The sequence below is a fragment of the Sorex araneus genome, chromosome 6 (genome assembly GCF_027595985.1).
Source record: "Sorex araneus isolate mSorAra2 chromosome 6, mSorAra2.pri, whole genome shotgun sequence".
NCBI lineage: Eukaryota > Metazoa > Chordata > Mammalia > Eulipotyphla > Soricidae > Sorex > Sorex araneus.
In genome coordinates this window covers 57,608,438-57,628,052 of record NC_073307.1, presented here as the reverse complement: position 1 = coordinate 57,628,052, position 19,615 = coordinate 57,608,438, and the positions used below count along the sequence as shown (strand labels likewise).

The following is a 19,615-nucleotide window of genomic DNA, read 5'->3' as shown; positions in this document are numbered from 1 at the left end:
GCCTCTGTGACCCTCCCGAGCTGCTTCCCGTGTGACTAACTGCTCTCTCCCGTCTGTCCGTGTCTAGCTGTACCTGGTGCGCACCATGGCCGAGTCTCTGAGCTCTGCCGAGCTGCTCAGGCAGCTCAGGTCTCTGGGCTTGGAAAGGCTCTTGCATGTGGTAAACGCGTTTCTGAGGCAGTCCTACACCTATCCACCTCTGTTAGCCTTCGGTGGTAAGATGTCCTTCCTTCTTCGGGTGACATTTGCGGCCCAGAGGCGGACGGCCCCGCCGGACCCGAGCCCGGCGCCCAGACCCGCGAGGGGCCGGCTCCGGGCAGGCAGGGCGAGGCGGCTCCGGATGCCTCTGCCGGTCGGTGGGAGCGCGGCGTCGCTAATGGCCTGTGTGTATTCTCTCCTCCGCCGATGTTTCCCCGGATAATGCAGCTTTACATGGTGAGAACCATGCTAGAGTCCCTCATTGCAGACAAAAGTGGTTCCAAGAAAACCCTGAGAAGTAGCCTTGAGGGGCCCACCATATTGGACATAGAAAAATTCCACCGCGAGTCCTTCTTCTACACGCACTTGATAAATTTCAGCGGTAAGCGGCTCTGCTGGCCAGCGCCAGCCCGGCATGTTCTAACACCGCTAACACCGTCCACGACGCTTCCGCCTGCCTGACCGTCCCCGCTCCGGTCCCCAGCACGCCCGGATGGTGGCCGTGCCGTAACCCCTGTGACATTTCCCTCATCTGCCGCTTTCCCTGCAGGGCCAGCCGAGGGCGAGGCTGGGCTGGCCCTGAGACATGAATACAAAGTCTGGACCCTCACGGCTTGGAAACACAGGACAGTTAGGGCCTGGTCCCCAGGGGCCGCAGCGGGCGGAAGGTGGAAGGGCCCCGGGGAGCCGGGCCTGAGCTTCTGTTTGCCACCAGCTGGACTTGGACTGAGTATTCATGTGACACCGTGTCTCTCCCCCTGGTCACGGAAGTGGCTCTGCCGGGACTCGCTTTTGCTCCCAGGCCTGTCCGGAGATGCTGGGGGATGTGGTGTGCGGGTGGGGGTGGGGGCGGGTAGAAACGACTTGGTGATGGTGGGTCCTGTCGCCGGGGGATGCCCTGGTGGACCTCCCCGCCTGGCCCCGCGGAGGCTGACGCGTACCCTTTGGCTCCCCCCAGAGACGCTCCAGCAGTGCTGTGACCTCTCGCAGCTGTGGTTCCGAGAGTTCTTCCTGGAGCTGACGATGGGCAGAAGAATCCAGTTCCCCATTGAGATGTCCATGCCCTGGATCCTCACGGACCACATCCTGGAGACCAAGGAGGCGTCCATGATGGAGTGAGCCCCTCCCCGCCAGGCAGGGGCAGCGGGGGGCAGACCTGATTCTTTTTTTTTTTTTGAGGGGTGCTCACCCTGGACAGTGCTCAGGGCTCACCCTGGACAGTGCTCGGGGCTGCTTCTGCAACGGCCTTGGCTCTTGGGGGGACTCAGGGGAGCTGAGACTCAAACCTGGGCCTGAAGTCGACTCGGTACTTCAGGTGCCTTGAATGCAGCCAACCTAGGCTCGATCATGATACCCCACAGGGTTCCCAGAGCACTGCCAGGAGTGATTCCTGAGCACCACTGGGTGTAGCCCCAAAACAAAGACAGATCTAGTCAAATCCTGAGAGATAGTACAGGGATTAAGGTGCTTCCCTTTCATGCAGTCAACTTAGGTTTGATCCCCGGCATCCGATAGCCCCGCCAGTAGTGATCCCTGAGCACAGAGCAGGAGTAAGCCCTGAGCATCATCTGGTGTGGCCCGAAATCAGAAGGGGAGAAATAGAGGAAGAGAGAAAAAGAGAGACGAAGGAGGGAGAGGGAGAGAGAGAAAGAGAGAGAGAGGGAGAGAGAGGGAGACAAGGAGGGAGAGAGATGGAGAGACAGAGGGAGAGGGAGAGGAGAGAGGAAGGTGGAGACACAAAGGGAGAGGGAGGAGGAGCAGGCCCTGGCCCTGGCCCTGGCCCCAAGTAGCCGGGTGAGGGCTTCCCTGATGCTGTGTGGACACTGGGGACACTTGCTGCCCACAGGTACGTCCTGTACTCCCTGGACCTGTACAATGACAGCGCCCACTACGCGCTCACCAGGTTCAACAAACAGTTCCTGTATGACGAGATCGAGGCTGAGGTGAGCCCCTCGCGCCCCTTCATCCCCTCGCATGCGCCCAGTGCCAGAAGCCTCAGCGCTGAGAAGGACTTGGGGGCAGCACTCGGGTGTTCTGACCTCGTGTGCCCCCGCCTCTGCCGACCGTGTCTCCCACAGACACTAGGGGACGGAACAACCCGGTTTCTCCTTCTCTCCCCGTTGCTTGTTTTCCTGTGTACTGCAGAGGGTGTTTGCGCGGACCGGATGCTCACTGGTATTCCGTGCACATAATGCGTCTACGTGCTTTCCTCACGGGCGGTTTTGGGTTGACATAAGACTGTTTTGTGTTTCTTTTGCTATTGTTTTGGGGCCACACCACTGGTGCTCAGAGCTTACTCCAGGCTCTGCACTTGGGTCACTCCTGGCGGGACTCAGGGCATCGTATGGTGGGATGCCGGGGATTGAACCTGGGTCGGCTGTGTGCGAAGAAAGTGCCTTCCCTTGTACTCTCTGTCCGGCCTTGCTTTTTGGCGGGCACATTGTTTGACCTCCACGCACAGCCTCAGAGAGGGATTGTTTCCTGGCACGAGGTGGGGGAGCGTGGATGGCAGGAAATGGTTTTGAGCTTCATGTTCTCCGCCACCTCACGGAGACAGCACAGAGAGAGCCGGGGGTGGCCCTGGGCGCATCACTCTGGGTGGGACACCCGTACAGACCTGCACAGCCACCAGAAGGAGCTTCCACTCCAGGGGCTGCGAGCAGAGCTGCGTGGGTCGGCTAGGGCTTGGGGTGAAGTCACGGGCTTTGCCCATGCCGCACCTCTCCCTGGAGCCGCCCACCCCACTGCTGGGGGGTCCTGATGCAGGGAGACAGTGTGGAGGAGGGTCCCGTGTGTCTGTGCAGTGGCACTGTCGGGCATTCAGGCCTTACGTGTCATTCCTAACCAGGCAGCACAGCTGGCAGTGCCGGGCTCAGGAGGTCTCGTGTGCAGTCGGCGGCGCCTCCCGGCCCCTGTGCCCTCCTCATGCCCCGGCCGGCGGGAGGGGCTGGTGCTTCTCTTTTGGAATCTGCCTCTGTCAGCCGACGCCATGGCATGTTCGTCTCTGATGGGAGGCCGTGTGCCCGCGGCCTCCCGTCCGACGCTGGCTCCTCTTCCCTGCAGGTGAATCTCTGCTTCGACCAGTTCGTCTACAAGCTGGCGGACCAGATATTCGCCTACTACAAGGTCATGGCTGGAAGGTGGGTGCGTGGTTTGGGGGCCGGCGCCAGGCTGCGGGAGCGGGGCCGGCTGTGTGCTCTGGCGTCTGACGCGGCCTCTGTTTCCGTCCTGTTAGTCTGCTGCTCGATAAGCGGCTGCGGTCCGAGTGCAAGAACCAGGGTGCCACCATCCACCTCCCGCCGTCCAACCGCTACGAGACGCTGCTCAAGCAGAGGCACGTGCAGGTGAGTGTGGGCGCGGGGCCCTGCCGTGCCTCTGGGACCCAGCCACCTTCTGCCGAGCCAGCACCAAACCCGAAGGGGCTCCTTCCCCGTGTCCCGGGACCCAGAGGCCGCATCCTTAAAAGAGTGATGGAGCCGAGAAACAGTCCAGGGGCTGAGGCCCTTATTCGCATGCGGGCAACTCTGGCACCCAGAGGTCTGCCAGGCACTGCCAGAAGTAGCCCCGGAACACCAGCGGGTTTAGTCCAGCCCCTGCCCAACCCTGTCCCCGCCAGAAAAGGAATGACACGACAGATCCTCTGCCCCAAGTGTTGCGGTCCAGCACTCTCTCGGCCAGGCACTCGGAATGAGAGTTCCGCAGCGTGGGGGCCAGGGGAGACAGCACAGAGCTCAGGGGTGCGGGGCAAGCTTTGTGTGGGCCCTCAGTTGGGTCCCTTGCTCCCTGAGCACTGTGGGACGCCCGTGAGCACCTGTGGGAGAAGCCCCCTCCCGCACACCTCCTGCCACTATGCAGACAAACAAGCTTTTCTCTAAAGAAAATCACAGCATACTAGAGGAATTTAGAGCGAGGGGAAGTTCCGTACGGCGGCGCCCTCCCCTCAGTCGGCAGACGACCACCGTTATTTTCAGGGCTTTGTCCCTGTTCTTAGGTGTTTGAAACGATACCAAGACACAGGTAAGTTGCTTGGATGCTGAAATGGAGATGGAGCAGCTTCCTCTTCCTCCGTATTCTGAAGGGTTGGCAGCCCGGGCCCTCCCGTGTGCGGGCTCATAGCCCGGAGCCCCAGGAAGTGTGTGGGAGCGAGGGCCCCCCTTCTCTGATGGGACTATAAACTCAGCACCTCGGACGCTGCTGCAGAGCCCTTGATGGCTTTGCCTGGTGGAATCTTCACATACATAGCACATACCTACAGGCACATACAGACAGACACACACACACACACACACATACCTATACATGTGTACATACGCATACATTCACATCCCCATCAGTCTCATCTGCAGGCTTTATTTTTCTACTGTGTCCTTCTGTAGACACAGACTGTGTCTTATTTCAGGGCCTGGGTTTCTGGGAGGGAGGCGTGGCCAGGTGGGCTGGTGGGCCACTCACTGGTCGGCAGATGGCATGGGGGTGTGTGTGCTCCTCGTTCACGCCCGGGCTTCCCCCGCTCTCCTTTCCAGCTCCTGGGCAGGTCCATAGACCTCAATCGTCTCATCACCCAGCGTGTCTCGGCCGCCATGTACAAGTCTCTAGAGCTGGCGATTGGACGATTTGAGAGTGAGGACCTCACCTCGGTGGTGGTGAGTGCCCCTCCCGTTCCCTCAGGCACTGCTGACTGGAAGAGACTGTCACAAGAAGGACGAGATCGCAACTGACTTTTGCCCTTAGCAGTCAAACATAGGCGCCAATGCTGGGGCCAGAGTGATAGCACAGTGGATAGGGCGTTTGCCTTGCACAGGGTCAAGGTTCGATCCCTGGCATCCCATATGGTCCCTCAAGCACTGCCAGGACTAATTCCTGAGTATAGAGTCAGGAGTAACCCCTGAGCATCGGTGGGTATGGCCCCAAAGCAATATAAAACAGAACAAGAAATGGAAAGGACAGGTAAGGTTGATATTAGTGAGGCTCATTTAACCCAGAGTAGCCACGTGATCTGTTCACCTTTATGGTCACTGTGAGGGCCGGGGAGAAAGGACAGGGCTCGGGGGATGTGCTGCCTCCTGCCTGGCTTCTGTTGCTCGGGCTGTATTCCCCAGAGGCCCCTGAGCAGTGCCAGGGTGGTCCTGGTGGGCCCCAGCAGTGATCTTCTGGTGGTGTTGGTAGACTCTTGACTGGTGTGGCCCCGGGGCTCCCTGAGAACTCTTGGGGGAGATTCCCCCCAACCACTCCCCCAAAACAAAACAGGATCACTGACAGAGACATCTCTGTTCTGTGCGCGATAGTCTTTGAGGTCTGGAGAGAGCACACAGCACCCTCACTCTCCACCTCCCTGTCTCCAGCCCATGTGGCCACATGTGGCCGGCACAGCCCTAGGCTAGTGTTCAGAGCAGTTGCTGTAAAAGCTTAGGTGCCAGCTCTGTGCCACCCCTGCGGACACTCAGGTGCCAGCCAGAGCAGGACGGACTGGCAGACGGACAGTGATGCGGCAGGCAGGACAGATGGGAGGGTAGTGGAGAAATGGCCCATGGGGATACCTCGGAAGGAGGCTGTCAGGCAGGGCAGGGCAGGGTGCATTTAGGCCTGGGGACTAGGCGTGTGGCACAGCAGCTGCCACGCACTGCGGTCACTGCTCGGTGCAGCCCCTCCTGGTCCACGGCCTGCTCTGCCCTGCACACCCCCCACCCGGCATGCCTGGCCTGTGCTGTTCTCACCCCCATGTCTCTGGGGCCACACGTACAGGAGCTGGACGGCCTCTTGGAAATCAACCGCATGACTCACAAGCTGCTCAGCCGCTATCTGACGCTGGACAGCTTCGACGCCATGTTCCGCGAGGCCAACCACAACGTGTCGGCGCCCTATGGCAGGATCACGCTGCACGTCTTCTGGGAGCTCAACTATGACTTCCTGCCCAACTACTGCTACAACGGCTCCACCAACCGGTCAGTGCGGCACTTCCTGCCCTCCTCTAGCCCAACACCTTCTTTTCCTGGGCAGTTCCGGGTGGGGATCTGGGCTTCCTGTGTGGGGCTTCGTGTGGGGCACAGGACAGTTCTGAGTCCCAGCTATTGGTCAGCACCAGCTCCCGGTTCCACATCCTGTTGGCACCCCATATGGTCCCTCAGGCTTTGTGTGGGACCTCAGTTGGATCCCTTGCTCCCCTTGCTCACTGCGGGACGCCCGTGAGCGCCTGTGAGAGAAGCCCCCTCCCATGCACCTCTTTCCACTATGCAGACAAAGAAGCATTTCTCTAAAGAAAATCACAACGTATTAGAGAAATACACTGGGGGTGACTCTGCTTTTCCTGGTTTCATCCTGGGGTGTTGGGGTGAGTGAGCACCTAGGCTACTAAACAACCCAGAAGGCCTGGTGGGCCGCGTCCAGGGGGAAGCTGTGGCTCCACTACCCTCCTGGGAGGGCACCTGCCTTGCCTCTGCGTGCCAGCCGCTGCCATCTGTCCTCACTGCACCAAGTTTAGTCCTTGCTTGGTCAGCATGTGCCAGGGGATGTGTGGGCACTCATACCCACGTGAGGGTGTGTGCACGGAGGAGAGAGGAGTGGTGATGTGTGAGTGAGGGCACATCCTACTCAGGTGTGTGCATGCGAGGGAGTGTGTGTGCTGGGGGGCCAGGAAGGGAAGGTACCCAGTTTCCTGGCCTCTGAAGAGATGGTACCCGGTCTCCTTACCTTTGAAGGGAGGCTGTGGCCATGGGATTCTTAGGGAGGAAGAAGTCTCTAATCCGATCCTCTGACTTTAGCATGTAGGTGATTATTACCCAGATCAGTTCTTGCTGTGGTGAGCACCATGCAGTAATCAAGGCACCCAGGGGCCACCCAGGGTGGTACTTGGCTAACCTGACTGGAATGTTTCATGCTCCAGTGTGGAACACAGACACCAGACTGCAGCCAGCCATGTTAGTGCGGTATGACTAATTTTGCTGGGAATTGAATCCTGCGCCACCACACTGTGTGCTCCTGAGCCCTGTGCTGTCGCCTTAGCCCAGTCACACAGTCTAGCTTCCTTACTCCCACACACCTGGCTGTGGCATTCCAGAGATTGCACTCTGTTGTAGTGCCAGTCTTGATGTCTGTGACTGCTTGGGGAGGTATCAGGGATGGCGCTCAGGACCTCACACATGCTCTCAGGTGCTCTTAACCACTAAGCCCCCTCAACTCAACCCAACCAAGGTCATTTTCTTGCTTCATTCGCCCTACATACTGAGGTGCATCCTGCTGTACATTCTTTTTTTTTTTTTAATTTAAATTTTTGGGTCACACCCGGCGATACACAGGGGTTACTCCTGATTCTGTACTCATGAATTACTCCTGGCGGTGCTCATGGGATCCTATGGTATGTTGGGAATCAAAGCCGGGTTGGCTGCGTGCAAGGCAAACGCCCTACCCGCTGTGCTATCGCTCCAGCCTCACCTGCTGTACATTCTTTAGTAAGATGCAGGGATTGATTCTAACTCAGTATAGTATCTGTGACACACAGTGGACCAGTGGGGTAGCACTTCTGCTAATGCGTGACTCTTCTTTGCCTGGCACTGTCTTTCAGTACTGCCCTGTTCTGTGCAACCCAGAATATTCCAGGCAGGTGTTGTGTTTCTCTTTCCTGGTCTTGTAGTCTCATACATATAAGGATAATATCTAAAACGGCCTGAGTATCACTTATGTTGTTACTACCAAGTGTTATTATTGTTTATAGACAATTTGGTAGCAAGGGAGTGAAAATACAGTGAACTATATGGAAATCCCATGTACTATGAAAATCTGGGGTACTGTTAGGAAATCTGTGAGTTGTAAGCAAGTGTAGTATGCTGTGAAGAAATCCTATGAATTCTGAAAAAATGCTGTGATCTGTGAGAAATCCTTTGAGTAGTGAGCAAGTCTTTTGCACTATGAGAAATTCCTATGAGCTGTGTGAAAATCCTCTGAGTAGTGAGGAAATCCTATGAGCTGTGAGGAAATTCTATGTGCTATGAGGAAATCCTGTGAGCAGTGAGGGAATCCTGAGTAGTGTGAGAAAAAAATATAGCATTAAGGATATCCTGTGGGTTGTGTTTAAATTGGGCTGTGAGGAAATCCTGTGAAAAATGCAATAACCCTGTGAGCTCTGAGGAAATCCTGTGAATGTAAGGAAATTCTGTGAGCCAGTTAGGAAATCTTGAATATGTGAGAAAATTCTATGTGCTATGAGGAAATCCTGTGAGTAATCCTGTGAACTGTAAGGAAATCTTGTGAATATGAGAAAATCCCATGAGAGGGAGTTGATTCGGTGAACTGTGAGAAAATCATGTGAGTTGTGTTGTAACCCTGTGAATTTGAGGAAATCCTGTGAATCATGAGGAAATCCTGTGTGCTATGAGAAAATTCTGTGACAAAATCCTGTGAGCTCTGAGGAAATCCTGTAAAATGTGAAAAAAATCCTTTAAGCCATGAGAAAATCCTGTGTGCTTGAGAAAATCTTGTGAGCTGTGAGAATATCATGTGAACCATGAGGAAATCCTATAAGTGGTGGAATAATCCAGTGAGTAGTGAGGAAATCCTGTAAATGGTGAAATCATCCTGTGAGTGTGAGGTAATCCAGTGAGAGTGAGAAAATTCTGTGTGCGGTAAGGAAATTGTGTAAGTGGTGAGGTAATCCTGTGAGCCCTGAAGAAATCCTTTGAGCAGTTAGGGAATCTGATGTTTGGTGAAGAAATCCTGTGTACTGTGAGGAAATCCTCTAAGTGATAATCCGTGAGCTGTGAGGAAATCCTGTGAGCCATGAGGAAACCCTGTGATTGTGAGGAAATTTTGTGTGGTGAGGAAATCCAGTGAGCAGTGAGGAAATCCAGTGAGTAGAGAAAATTTGGTGTGTGGTGAGGAAATCATGTAAGTGGTGAGGAAATCCTGTGAGCAGTGAGGAAATCCTGTGTGCAGTGAGGAAATCCTGTAAGTGGTGAGATAATCCTCTAACAGGAAATCCTGTGTGCAGTGAGGAAATCCTCTAAGTGGTGAGATATTATTGTGATCTGTGAGGGATTCCTGTGAGTGATGAGTTAATTCTGTGAGCGGTATGTGGTAAGGAAATCCTGTGAGCGGTGAGGAAATCCTGTAACTTATGCTTTGAGCGGGAGGAAATCCTTGTGTTGTGAGGAAATCCTGTGATCTGTAAGAAAATCCTGTATGCTCTGAGAAATTCTTGCAAGCAGTGAGATAATACTGTGAGCTGTGAGGAAATCGTGTGATGTTAACAGATTCCACATAACCGAATGTTTTTTTTCTCATTCTGGAATCCTGTGTCCAAAGGTAGGCTATTAGTAGAACCTCTCTCCCTTAAGACAAGTAGATCCTTCTTTGCCTCTTCTCAGCTGGTTGAGGCCTCAGTCCTGGGAGGTTCCTGACTTGTGGCTGTTTCCCTGGGTTCTTTGCCTTCTTAAATATTTGGTCTGTGTCTCCTGTGTGAGGAGAAGTGAGAAGTGGAGGAAACCCCACTTGTGGGGATACCAGTCATTTGGATTAACCTGCCCGTATGTGGTATGACTTCATCTTTTTTTTTTTTTTTCACATTATTTAAACACCATGGTTTACAAAGTTGTTCATAATACAGTTGTTTCAGGCATTCAGTGTTCCAACACCAAACCCACCACCAGAGTAACCTTACCTCCACCATTGTCCCCACCCCCCAACATCCCCAAACCTCCCCTCCTCCAGCAGGCATAAAGCAATTAAATTAAATGGCCAGTGGAACCATCAAAAAATATTTCAGTAAAAGAAAATTTGTGAACATCCTTATATGTCACTATGAAGTCTTTAAGTCCTTGACTGAGGATTTACTAAACTGTTGCTAGTTGAGCCTTCTCTGTTACTGTTTTTGTTTGTTGTGTTTTTAGTTGGCTTCTATGTGACTTTCCCATCTGTTTTGTTGTGTTCCTCCTGTGATGAGATATGACTTCACCTTTATATAATGTCAGTTGTTCCCCTACTTCCAAATAGTGTCAGACAGTGGGCTACTGATTATTTCCCTATTACTATAGCAGTCTGTTTGCTGAAACTAAAACTATAAATTTACATATGTGTTTGAAGTTCTGGTCTACAACCACAATATTTACATTTCATTTTCGTAGTTTCCTTCAACACTTAGAATCCCTATTTTACAACATGTAATTGCTCAATTCTAGAAATGCTAGAAAATACAGAAAGTAGTTTCAGAATTACTAGTTTTTACCACTGTGAAACAGAATTGAGTTTCCACTTTTCCTGTCTTTTTTTTTTTTTTTTACTTTTTGGGTCACATCTGGCGATGCACGGGGGTTACTCCTGGCTCTGCACTCAGAAATTAACTCCTGGCGGTGCTCAGGGGACCATATGGGATGCTGGGAATCGAACCTGGGTTGGCCACGTACAAGGCAAATGTCCTATGTGCTGTGCTATTGCTCCAGCCCCCATCCTGTCTTTCAAATGTGTGTGTGTGTGTGTATGTGTGTGTGTGTGTGTGTGTGTGTGTGTGTGTGAGAGAGAGAGAGAGATAAAAATATGTCTGTTCCCAGGTTATTTGAAAAGCAGTGGGCTGGGTACCATTGCTTAAAAGCAAAATCAGAGAAACCAGACAAAATTTATGAAACAAGGCCAGGAGTGATTCCTGAGTGCAGAGCCAAGAGTAACCCCTGTGCATCGCCAGGTGTGACCCAAAAAGCAAAAAAAAAAAAAAAATATATGAAATAAGTCTTTTCAGATTTTGGACCTTTCCTTGGAGGGACAGAAAGAAATGCAGAGATCCTGAGATTCCCCTGGTATCTGCCTGTAAGGCAGTTTCTAAGCCACAGAACAGGGCCGTCTTACTTTGGTGGAGGGACTGACCGGAAATGGGGGAAACCAAGGCCTCTGGGATTTCACGGGGTGTGGAGAGGAATGCTTCTGATTGAAGAATGTGACCCTCAACTTTGACTTGTGTTGCCAAACTGAGTATCATGAGGCCGGGCCAAGAGCAGAGGTGGGAGCTGTGTTCCCACATCTCATGGGGCAAAGCGCCATCTGAGCTCTCACTGACAAGACTGTAGAGGCTGAGGCGGGGGTGAGGTGAGGAGCTCAAAGAGCAGGAGAATGAGCCTTGCCGGTGCTGGGCCCTGGGAGGTGCAGCCCCAGCACTGCCGGAAGCCGCTCACCACCCCCATACTGGAATCCCCTCTTAAAGATCCCTCATTTGGGAAGACTCGTGGTGGACCTGCCTTTTGCGAGGGTGTAGCATAGCAGTGACTGCTGCGCCCCGGAAACTAGCCGGAAAGGATCCGGCTCCTTTGGAGTTTCATTTAACAAACTGACTCGCAAAGCCAAACGCTCAATAAAGAATAAGGACAGAATCCAGAGCTGGCCTGGGTGGCACTGGGCCGCCAGCCTCCTTCAGATGTGTACTATTTGTGGCAGTGTTTCCTGACTGCTCCCCTCCCTTCCTCCCTGTCCCTGTTGTCGGGTGACCGCCGGCCCTGTGCAGGCTTAGCAGCGGTGCTTGTGCTTTTGTTCCTTGTGCTTGCCAGGGCATGTACTTCAGTCAGGTCTCATGTCGTGGTTCTGGAGTGCTTGCTTGGGTTGCTTGCACACACCTGGCTGTGCCCCGAGGTTCTACATGCTCTTGTGGCACCAGGGACCCTCTGTGAACTGCTGCTGGGACCATGCTTGGCACATGTGCCTGTACCAGGCCTCACGCTTGCCAAGGCAGTGTCAGTAGCTGAGCCATCTCCTGGCCATAACTTCCTTCTTCATGTGTTTGTTACAGTCTTCAATTTAATAATTAGCTATTATAACTGAGTTTGGTATTTCTGGGGGTGGGGGTGGGGTGTTTCTTTCCTTTAAAATAATTCTTTTGGTTCCTGGATAATAGTTCCTTTTACACCATATACTTCCCAGCACTGGTTGTCCTATCTTCTTTGATATATGCTATTCTCCTTGGCATTGCTGTTTTGACTTTCATTTTCCTTATAAGAAGTGACATTAAACACTTTTTCATATTCCTGGTGGTGCTTGAGGATCACATGTGGTACTGGGGATTGTACCTGGGTCAGTCGCATGCAAGGCAAGTGCCTGTGTTTTGTCTCTTTGGGCCAATATTTTGGTTTGGGGCCACACTTGGTGATGCTCAGAGTTTACTCTGGGTTCTGTGCTCAGAGATCACTCCTGGTAACCTCAGGGGACTATTTGAGATGCTGGGGACAGAACTCGGGTTGGCTGTGTACAAGGCAAGTGCCCTAACCGTTGTACTATCACTCCAGCCCTGGGGCCCCTTTGTTTTTCCTTTCAGTGATCACATCAGTTATGTAGGAGTAAGATCTAATTGATAATGGAAAAGTTCTGTGTTTTTTTTTCTTCTTCTTTTTGGGTCACACCTGGCGATGCACAGGGGTACTCCTGGCTTTGCATGCAGGAATTACTCCTGGTGATGCTCAGGGGACCATATGGGATGCTGGGAATCAAACCTGTCCGAGTGCAAGGCAAATACCCTACCCACTGTGCTATTGCTCCAGCCCCAAAAGTTCTGGTTTTTAAAGAAAGACTATTACATTTATGTTTGCCTCTTATTTTGTTAAACTCTCTCTAGGTTTGTTCGGACAGTATTACCATTATCTCAAGAGTTTCAAAGAGATAAACAGCCCAACGCACAGCCTCAGTATTTGCACGGATCAAAGGTCGGTTATTCTCACGTTTGGATTGTTGGCTTCCCAGGAGGCTGGTGGGGCGAGTTCCACGGGGCCAGGAGTGGCCCAGCAAGGCCATGTGCACAGACCATCCTGGAAAGACTATCTTTGAGTCCCAGAGACAAATAGCCCAGTGGGACCTCCAGTCAGGGCGAGTGCCCATCCCAGTGCTCTCCCCCTCGCCCCTGGAGACAGAACGGTGGCAGGAGGCTGAGGAGCCGGGGGGAGCCATGCCTATCCTGTGCCTACTCCCTGGCACTGCATGGCCCCTCAGCACTGCTGGGGCGGCCCCCACACCTGAGGGGAAAAAAGAAAGGGAAGTTGCCAGATGCCTGACCAGCAGCACATTTCTAAATAGTCACACTCACTCATGCACTCCCACACTTATACACTCACACACACACCCATGCACTCACATGTTCGTATACACACACATGCATACTCACACACTCATACATGCACACGTGCACTCACACTCATACATGTGTACTCACATTCATACATGCACACACATACATGCACACGCGGACTCACATTCATACACGCACATGGACACTCGGGAACTTACACACACACACGCACACTCAGGCACTCATACATGCACATACGCACTCAGGCACTCACACTCATGCACGCACATGTATACTCACACTCAGGCACTCACATATTCATACATGCACACATGCACTCGTACACGCACACTCACATTCATACATGCACACGCGCATTCAGGCACTCATACATGCAATGCATGCACTCACACACTCATACACACATACATGTACTGAGGCACTCATACACGCACACACTCAAAACTCCTGCACTCACACATGTGCACATAAACTCCTGCACTCACATTCATACACACGTGCACTTGCGCTCTTGCACTCATCTTGATACATGAACACTCACACTTGTGCACTCACATACTTGGATATGCACATGCACATACTCATGTACTCACACACTCACGCTCATTCATGTACTTCCACACTCATACACACACTCTCATTCCTGCACTCACATACACATACATACATGTGTACTCACACTTGTGAACTCCCACTTATACATGCACTCACACACTCATACATACACACTCACACTCATATTCATTCACTCTCACATCCTTATAAGCGTGCTCTCACTCGTGCATTCACCCTCACACGCACACTGGTACTTGCACTCAGATGCATTCATACTGGCACGCTCAAACCCTCAAACCCTAGTGTGCCACAGTATCTCGGAGCTCTGGTTCTTTCTCTGTGTGGGTGGGTGCCACAGTGGGCAGGAGAGTCCCCAGGCCTCACTGAGCGAGGTGCCACTTCTCCGCCACAGGCTCTGAACCTGGCCTATTCCAGCATCTACAGCAGCTACCGGAACTTCGTGGGCCCCCCCCACTTCCAGGTCATCTGCAGGCTGCTCGGCTACCAGGGCATTGCTGTGGTCATGGAGGAGCTGCTGAAGGTTGTCAAGAGCCTGGTGAGTGCCTGGGACTCGCCCCTCTGTGCAGGGGGCGGGGGGACAGGATGGGGCCCAGGGCAGTTGAGCTTTGTCCGCCCCAGTCTTGCCCTCTACAGTCTGGGTTCTTCCGGGTTATCCTAATGACCTCAAGAAAAAGTCAAGTGCTCAAATACTGCCCGTCTGGTAAAAGAATATTGTTCTTTTTTGTTGCTGTTTTTGGGCCACACCTGGCGAGGGCAGGCACCACAAGGTACTTGGGGGCTGCTTCTGGCTTGATGCCCTGGGTCACTCTTGGCACTGTGCAGAGAACCATGTGGTGCCTGGTTGGAGCCCCAGCCTCCTGCATGCAGAGCCACTGTGTCCATGAGCACCTCCCCTGCTGGAGAGGAGGGTTCTTCCTGGCCGGGAGCCCTGCCAGCCTGACTCAGGCACCTCCCCTCCCGGTCCCCGCCCCACTTCTAAAGGCCCCTGCTGCCCTCTCGGACTTGGTGGGAACCACCGAGGTAAAAGCCAGAACCCAGGGCCTTGTGGGAAGTTGACCCCGGGGACTTGGGAGTGGTTTGGGTGCCACACCCTGCCCGTCCTCAGGGCGGCACTTCCTGCTCTCTCTGCAAAGGAAGCATGCCAGGCTCCTTTGTAAACGAGACAGCCTGTGCTGGGCCCTCCCCACTAGGCAGCACTAGGTACCAGGTGGGTGTGCCTGTGCTTCAGCCCCCATGAGTCCAGATGTTGATTTTTTTTCCTTTTTTTTTTTCATTGAATCACCATGATAACAGTTACAAAGCTTTCAGGTTTAAGTCTCAGTCATACAATAAACACCCATTCCTTCACCAGTGCACATGTTCTACCACCAAGAACCCCAGTACACCCCTCATCCCACCCCCCACCCTGCCTGTGTGGCAGGTGATTTTCACTTTACTCTCTCTTTACTTTGATTACGTTCAATTTCGACAGAAAACGCATGATTATTATTTGGAATATTTCCCCCAATAATCAGTCTTGCTGAAAAGCCATCATTAAAGCATTTATTTTCTATTGCTGATAATGAAGAGCACATGATGTCTCACAGCCAAGACAGCAGCTGTACAGTTTTGAAATTCTGGCATTTTAGTTATTAAGTCTAGATGTATTTCGGCCAGCAACCACTGCGTTCTGAGATTGGTTTGTGTGCCTCTGGGATCATGGCTGTTTAGGAGTGGAGGAGCCATTTGTAGGCGTCCGCTCGGGGTCCCGTTTGGGCGGGGGGCAGGGCCGGTTCGGCCCCCGTATTGTGAGATTTCCCATGTGCCCCATCACTGCAAGCTCCTACCTCTCTTTCCAGTTGGCTCTGAAAGGTGGTGGTCACCATGCTGCCGCAAAGGGGAAAAGGCTGAGGGACAAAAACCCTTCCCCTCCCGGGTCTGTATGGGGCCATAGCTTAGTTCACAGTGCAGGAGCACTTTAGCCAGCAGCCACTGTGTTCCGAGATTGGTTTGTGTGCCTCTGGGATCATGGCCATTCAGGGGCGAAGGAGCCGCTCCTGAACGGATTTTTTGTATATCAGGAAAGGTTGCGTGGCCGCATAAGTGGCCGTGCGGTTTGGAGAAATAGTCCTGGTCCTCACATACCAGAGCCATGTTAGGAGAAGCTCAGTGTCTCCGGGACTCCATCTGGAGAAAGCGGGGAGATTGCACCTTCTCCATCTGGGGCACCCTGGTGTTGTCGGCTTGGTGTGGGGTCTGGAGCATTCTCTGGTGTGTTTTGCCCGCCAGCCAGGACAGAATGTTAATTTTTTTTTTTTTTTTTTTTTTTTTTGCTTCTTTGGGTCACACCTGGCAATGCACAGGGGCCACTCCTGGCTCTGCACTCAGGAATTACCCCTGGTGGTGCTCAGGGGACCATATGGGATGCTGGGAATCGAACCTGCTCAGGGGACCATATGGGATGCTGGGAATCGAACCCGGGTCGGCCGCGTGCAAGGCAAACGCCTTACCCACTGTCCTATCTCTCCAGCCCCCAGAATGTTAATTTTTAATCTTTTTCATTAGTTTATTCACTTCCAGTGAGTAAGCCCTATTATTGTCAAATTGGTTTTTCTTTTTCCCAGTAGCCATGAGAATACTGAACTCATGCCATGTGACTGCACAGCGATCCTTGGGGGCGGGGCGGTGGGAGGGTGGGCTGAGTTGTGTGAAGCTGTCGAGTCACCGTATAGGTCAGCATCAAACATCAGTTTGAGGGCCGGAGACCTCGTGCAGGGTAGGATGATTCCTGGCACCCCGTAGGGTCCCCTGAGCACTGCCAGCGGTGAGCTCTGAGCACAGTCGTGTGTCCTCCACATCACCCCCCACCAAAAAAACAACCCCTCAAATTTGAGGGCAGGAGAGCTGGTTGAACAGGCTGAGCATGTGCAGGCAGCCTGGGTTTGCGGTCCCCTGCGCCGTTAGGTGTGGCCCAAAAAACCAAGACGTCAGTCAGTTCAGATTCCAGGGTGATGAGGTGGCGCTGGGCCGCTCTGTCCTGAGGCTGAGCTCAGACAGCACGAGCAGGAGGGCCCGGCTTCCAGCTCGGCTCTGGGGCCCCATCCTGGCACCTTGTCACCCTGATCACTGCTGGGTGGGCCCCAAACAAACAGACATCAGTCTGACTGCCCAAGAATGGGGTGATGTGCGCCCTCACTCCCTAACTGCCCTCCTGGCCCAGCTGCAGCCCCTGACCTGGCAGACTGAGAGGAGGCTTCCCAGGGCCTCTCGGACCCCGCCGTCACCCCTCTGAAGGGGGGCTGTGTTGTCTGTTGGGCTGATGGCCACGTCTCCTACAGCTGCAAGGCACCATCCTGCAGTACGTGAAGACGCTGATGGAGGTGATGCCCAAGATCTGCCGCCTGCCGCGGCACGAGTACGGCTCCCCCGGTAAGTGCTGGGCCGGGCAGGAGCCTCCGTGCAGGCCTTGGGGTCTGGAGTGACGGAGAGCCGACCGCTGCTTCTTCCGGGACACCCGGTGACATCTGCGCGGGGGTGGACTTGAACCCGACCCTTGAAGGTCCGTAGACCGCTGGGGGCCTCCGCAGCCCATGATGAGGTCGGAGCCAGACCTGTCTCCTGTGTCTTGGCTTCCGTTGTTGTTGAAAGGATCGATAGAGATGGGGGCTCCAGGGAGAGAGTTCAGCAGGTGAGATGCTGGCCTCGCACATAGCCCACCCAGGTTCCATTCCTGAGACCACATATGATTCCCTAAGCTCCTCCAGGAGTGACCCCTGAGTATAGAGCCCAGGAGTGACCTCTGAACACACTGGGTGTGGCCCCAAAGGAAAAATAAATCCCTCAGTATTTTTGTGGGTGGCCTCGCAAGTACTGTTTGGGGTCATGCCCAGTGACACTTGGCCAAGTAGGCAGGATGGTTCAGCCTTTGTTCCGGGGTTCTGGGGCCTCAGCGCTACTCCTGCGGGGCCAGCTAAGGTGTGACAGGTGCCCCTCCCCTGGCTTGTGGGCCAGGTCAGAGTTGGGGCTCAGGGTGCAGCGTCCATGCACTGTGGACAGAGTTTCTGGACTGCAGGAGCCTGGGCTGGACGCGGGGGCCTACTGTTGTCACCCTGAGGAGGTGTCCTCTGTCCTTTGTCATGGACACACCTTCCTTCTGCAAAGTCCTTGCAGAGGGGCATTGACATCTTTTGGTTTTGGGACCACACCCAGCAGTGTGGGAACTTCTCTAGGCTCAGTGCTCGAGGCTGTGGGCAGTGCCAGGGATTGAAGTGGGGGGTCCCCAGGCCAGCGATGCTGGCGTCACGTACAGCTCCACTTCAGAAGACCCAGGGCTGGTGGAGGAGGGGTGTGGGGGGTGGGGACTGGCAGAGTGCACGGTGGCAAATGTTGGGGCCGGCCATGTGGCTCTCAGAAAGTGTCAGGTCACCCAGCTGTGGGCCCCAGGTGCAGTCCCCGCCTCCCCAGCACCCATGTCTCGCCCCTGCAGGCATCCTGGAATTCTTCCACCACCAGCTGAAGGACATCGTGGAGTACGCCGAGCTGAAGACTGTGTGTTTCCAGAACCTGCGGGAGGTGGGCAATGCCGTGCTCTTCTGCCTGCTGGTGGAACAGAGCCTGGTGAGTGCCTGAGAGGCGCCTCTGGGGCTGGAGTTCTTCGAGGCAGCGCAGGGCAGTGTTGAAGGTGCTGATGACCCGTGGGATAGGGCTCCGTCTGCTCCCTGCGCCAGGAAAGCTGCCTGGCCATGGGGTCCCTGCCCTGGATGTGTGTGTGTGTGTGTGTGTGTGTGTGTGTGTGTCTGTCTGTCTGTCTGTCTGTGTGTCTGTCTGTGTGTCTGTGTGTGTATGTCTGTGTTGTCTGTGTCTATGTGTGTGTGTGTGCGCGCGCGTGCATAGGGAAGCTCGGGGGCAGGACCTGAGTCCTCCCTGGAGCATCCGTGTCCCTATGTGTGGTTCAGCTCAGCCCATCTGGATGCTCTGTCCGTGTCTGTGTCCCAGATTGAGGCTCCACAATGACACCTGTGACCAAGCGTGTCTCTGTGGCTTGTCTTGTCAAACTGACAGGTTTCTGTTCTGATGTTCTGAAATGGGGTGTGTGTGTATCATCGTGGGGGGCAGTGTCCCCTGCAGTTGCCCAGGGGCTGGGGCCACTCCTGGTGATAGGACATTTGACCTCAGTCCTCAGGCCCAGCCCTAGTGGGTCGCCAGAACCATGTCAGAGCTCAGGGACGGACTCGGGCTCGTCCACGGAGCCCTGTGGCTGGTCTGTCCTTTGCTTCCTTTGCAACAAGTTCCTCTCACTTGGGCTCAGCTCTGAGGCTTCTGCTGGGGCCTGAACCCTGGCCAACTGATGAATCTACCTGCTAGACTATCTCTGTGGCCCCTGGATTCAAATTTCTTTTTTGGGGGGGGTCAAGGAGAGGGGTTGGGGCCACACCCGGCAGTGCTTAGGGTTTACTCCTGGCTCTGCACTGAGGGATCACTCCTGGCAGGGCTTGGGGGACGCTGTGTGGTGCTGGGGAATCATACAGGCAGGGGTTGCTGCATACAAGGCAGGTTCCCTCCCTGCTGTCCGATTGCTCCAGCCCCTGGATTCAGATTCTTTTTTTTTTTTTTTTTTTTTGCTTTTTGGGTCACACCCAGCGATGCTCAGGGGTTACTCCTGGCTTTGCACTCAGGAATTACTCCTGGCAGTGCTTGGGGGACCATATGGGATGCCGGGGATCGAACTCGGGTCAGCCGCGTGCAAGGCAAACGCCCTACCCGCTGTGCTATCGCTCCGGCCCCTGGATTCAGATTCTTGAAAAGGTTTGTTTTTTT

At 53.9% G+C, this 19,615-nt stretch overlaps 1 protein-coding gene across 1 annotated transcript in view; it reads left to right on the top strand.

Annotated features, from left to right (window-relative positions):
* CYFIP1 (cytoplasmic FMR1 interacting protein 1) overlaps positions 1 to 19,615 on the top strand; it is a 46,264-nt gene that overhangs the window by 21,534 nt on the left and 5,115 nt on the right. The window contains 12 exon segments of the mRNA XM_055141032.1: positions 68 to 232; positions 235 to 580; positions 1,157 to 1,313; positions 2,045 to 2,141; positions 3,262 to 3,338; positions 3,434 to 3,542; positions 4,722 to 4,841; positions 5,941 to 6,140; positions 12,776 to 12,863; positions 14,211 to 14,354; positions 17,137 to 17,227; positions 18,285 to 18,415. Coding sequence (XP_054997007.1) covers positions 68 to 232; positions 235 to 580; positions 1,157 to 1,313; positions 2,045 to 2,141; positions 3,262 to 3,338; positions 3,434 to 3,542; positions 4,722 to 4,841; positions 5,941 to 6,140; positions 12,776 to 12,863; positions 14,211 to 14,354; positions 17,137 to 17,227; positions 18,285 to 18,415 — 1,725 coding nt within the window.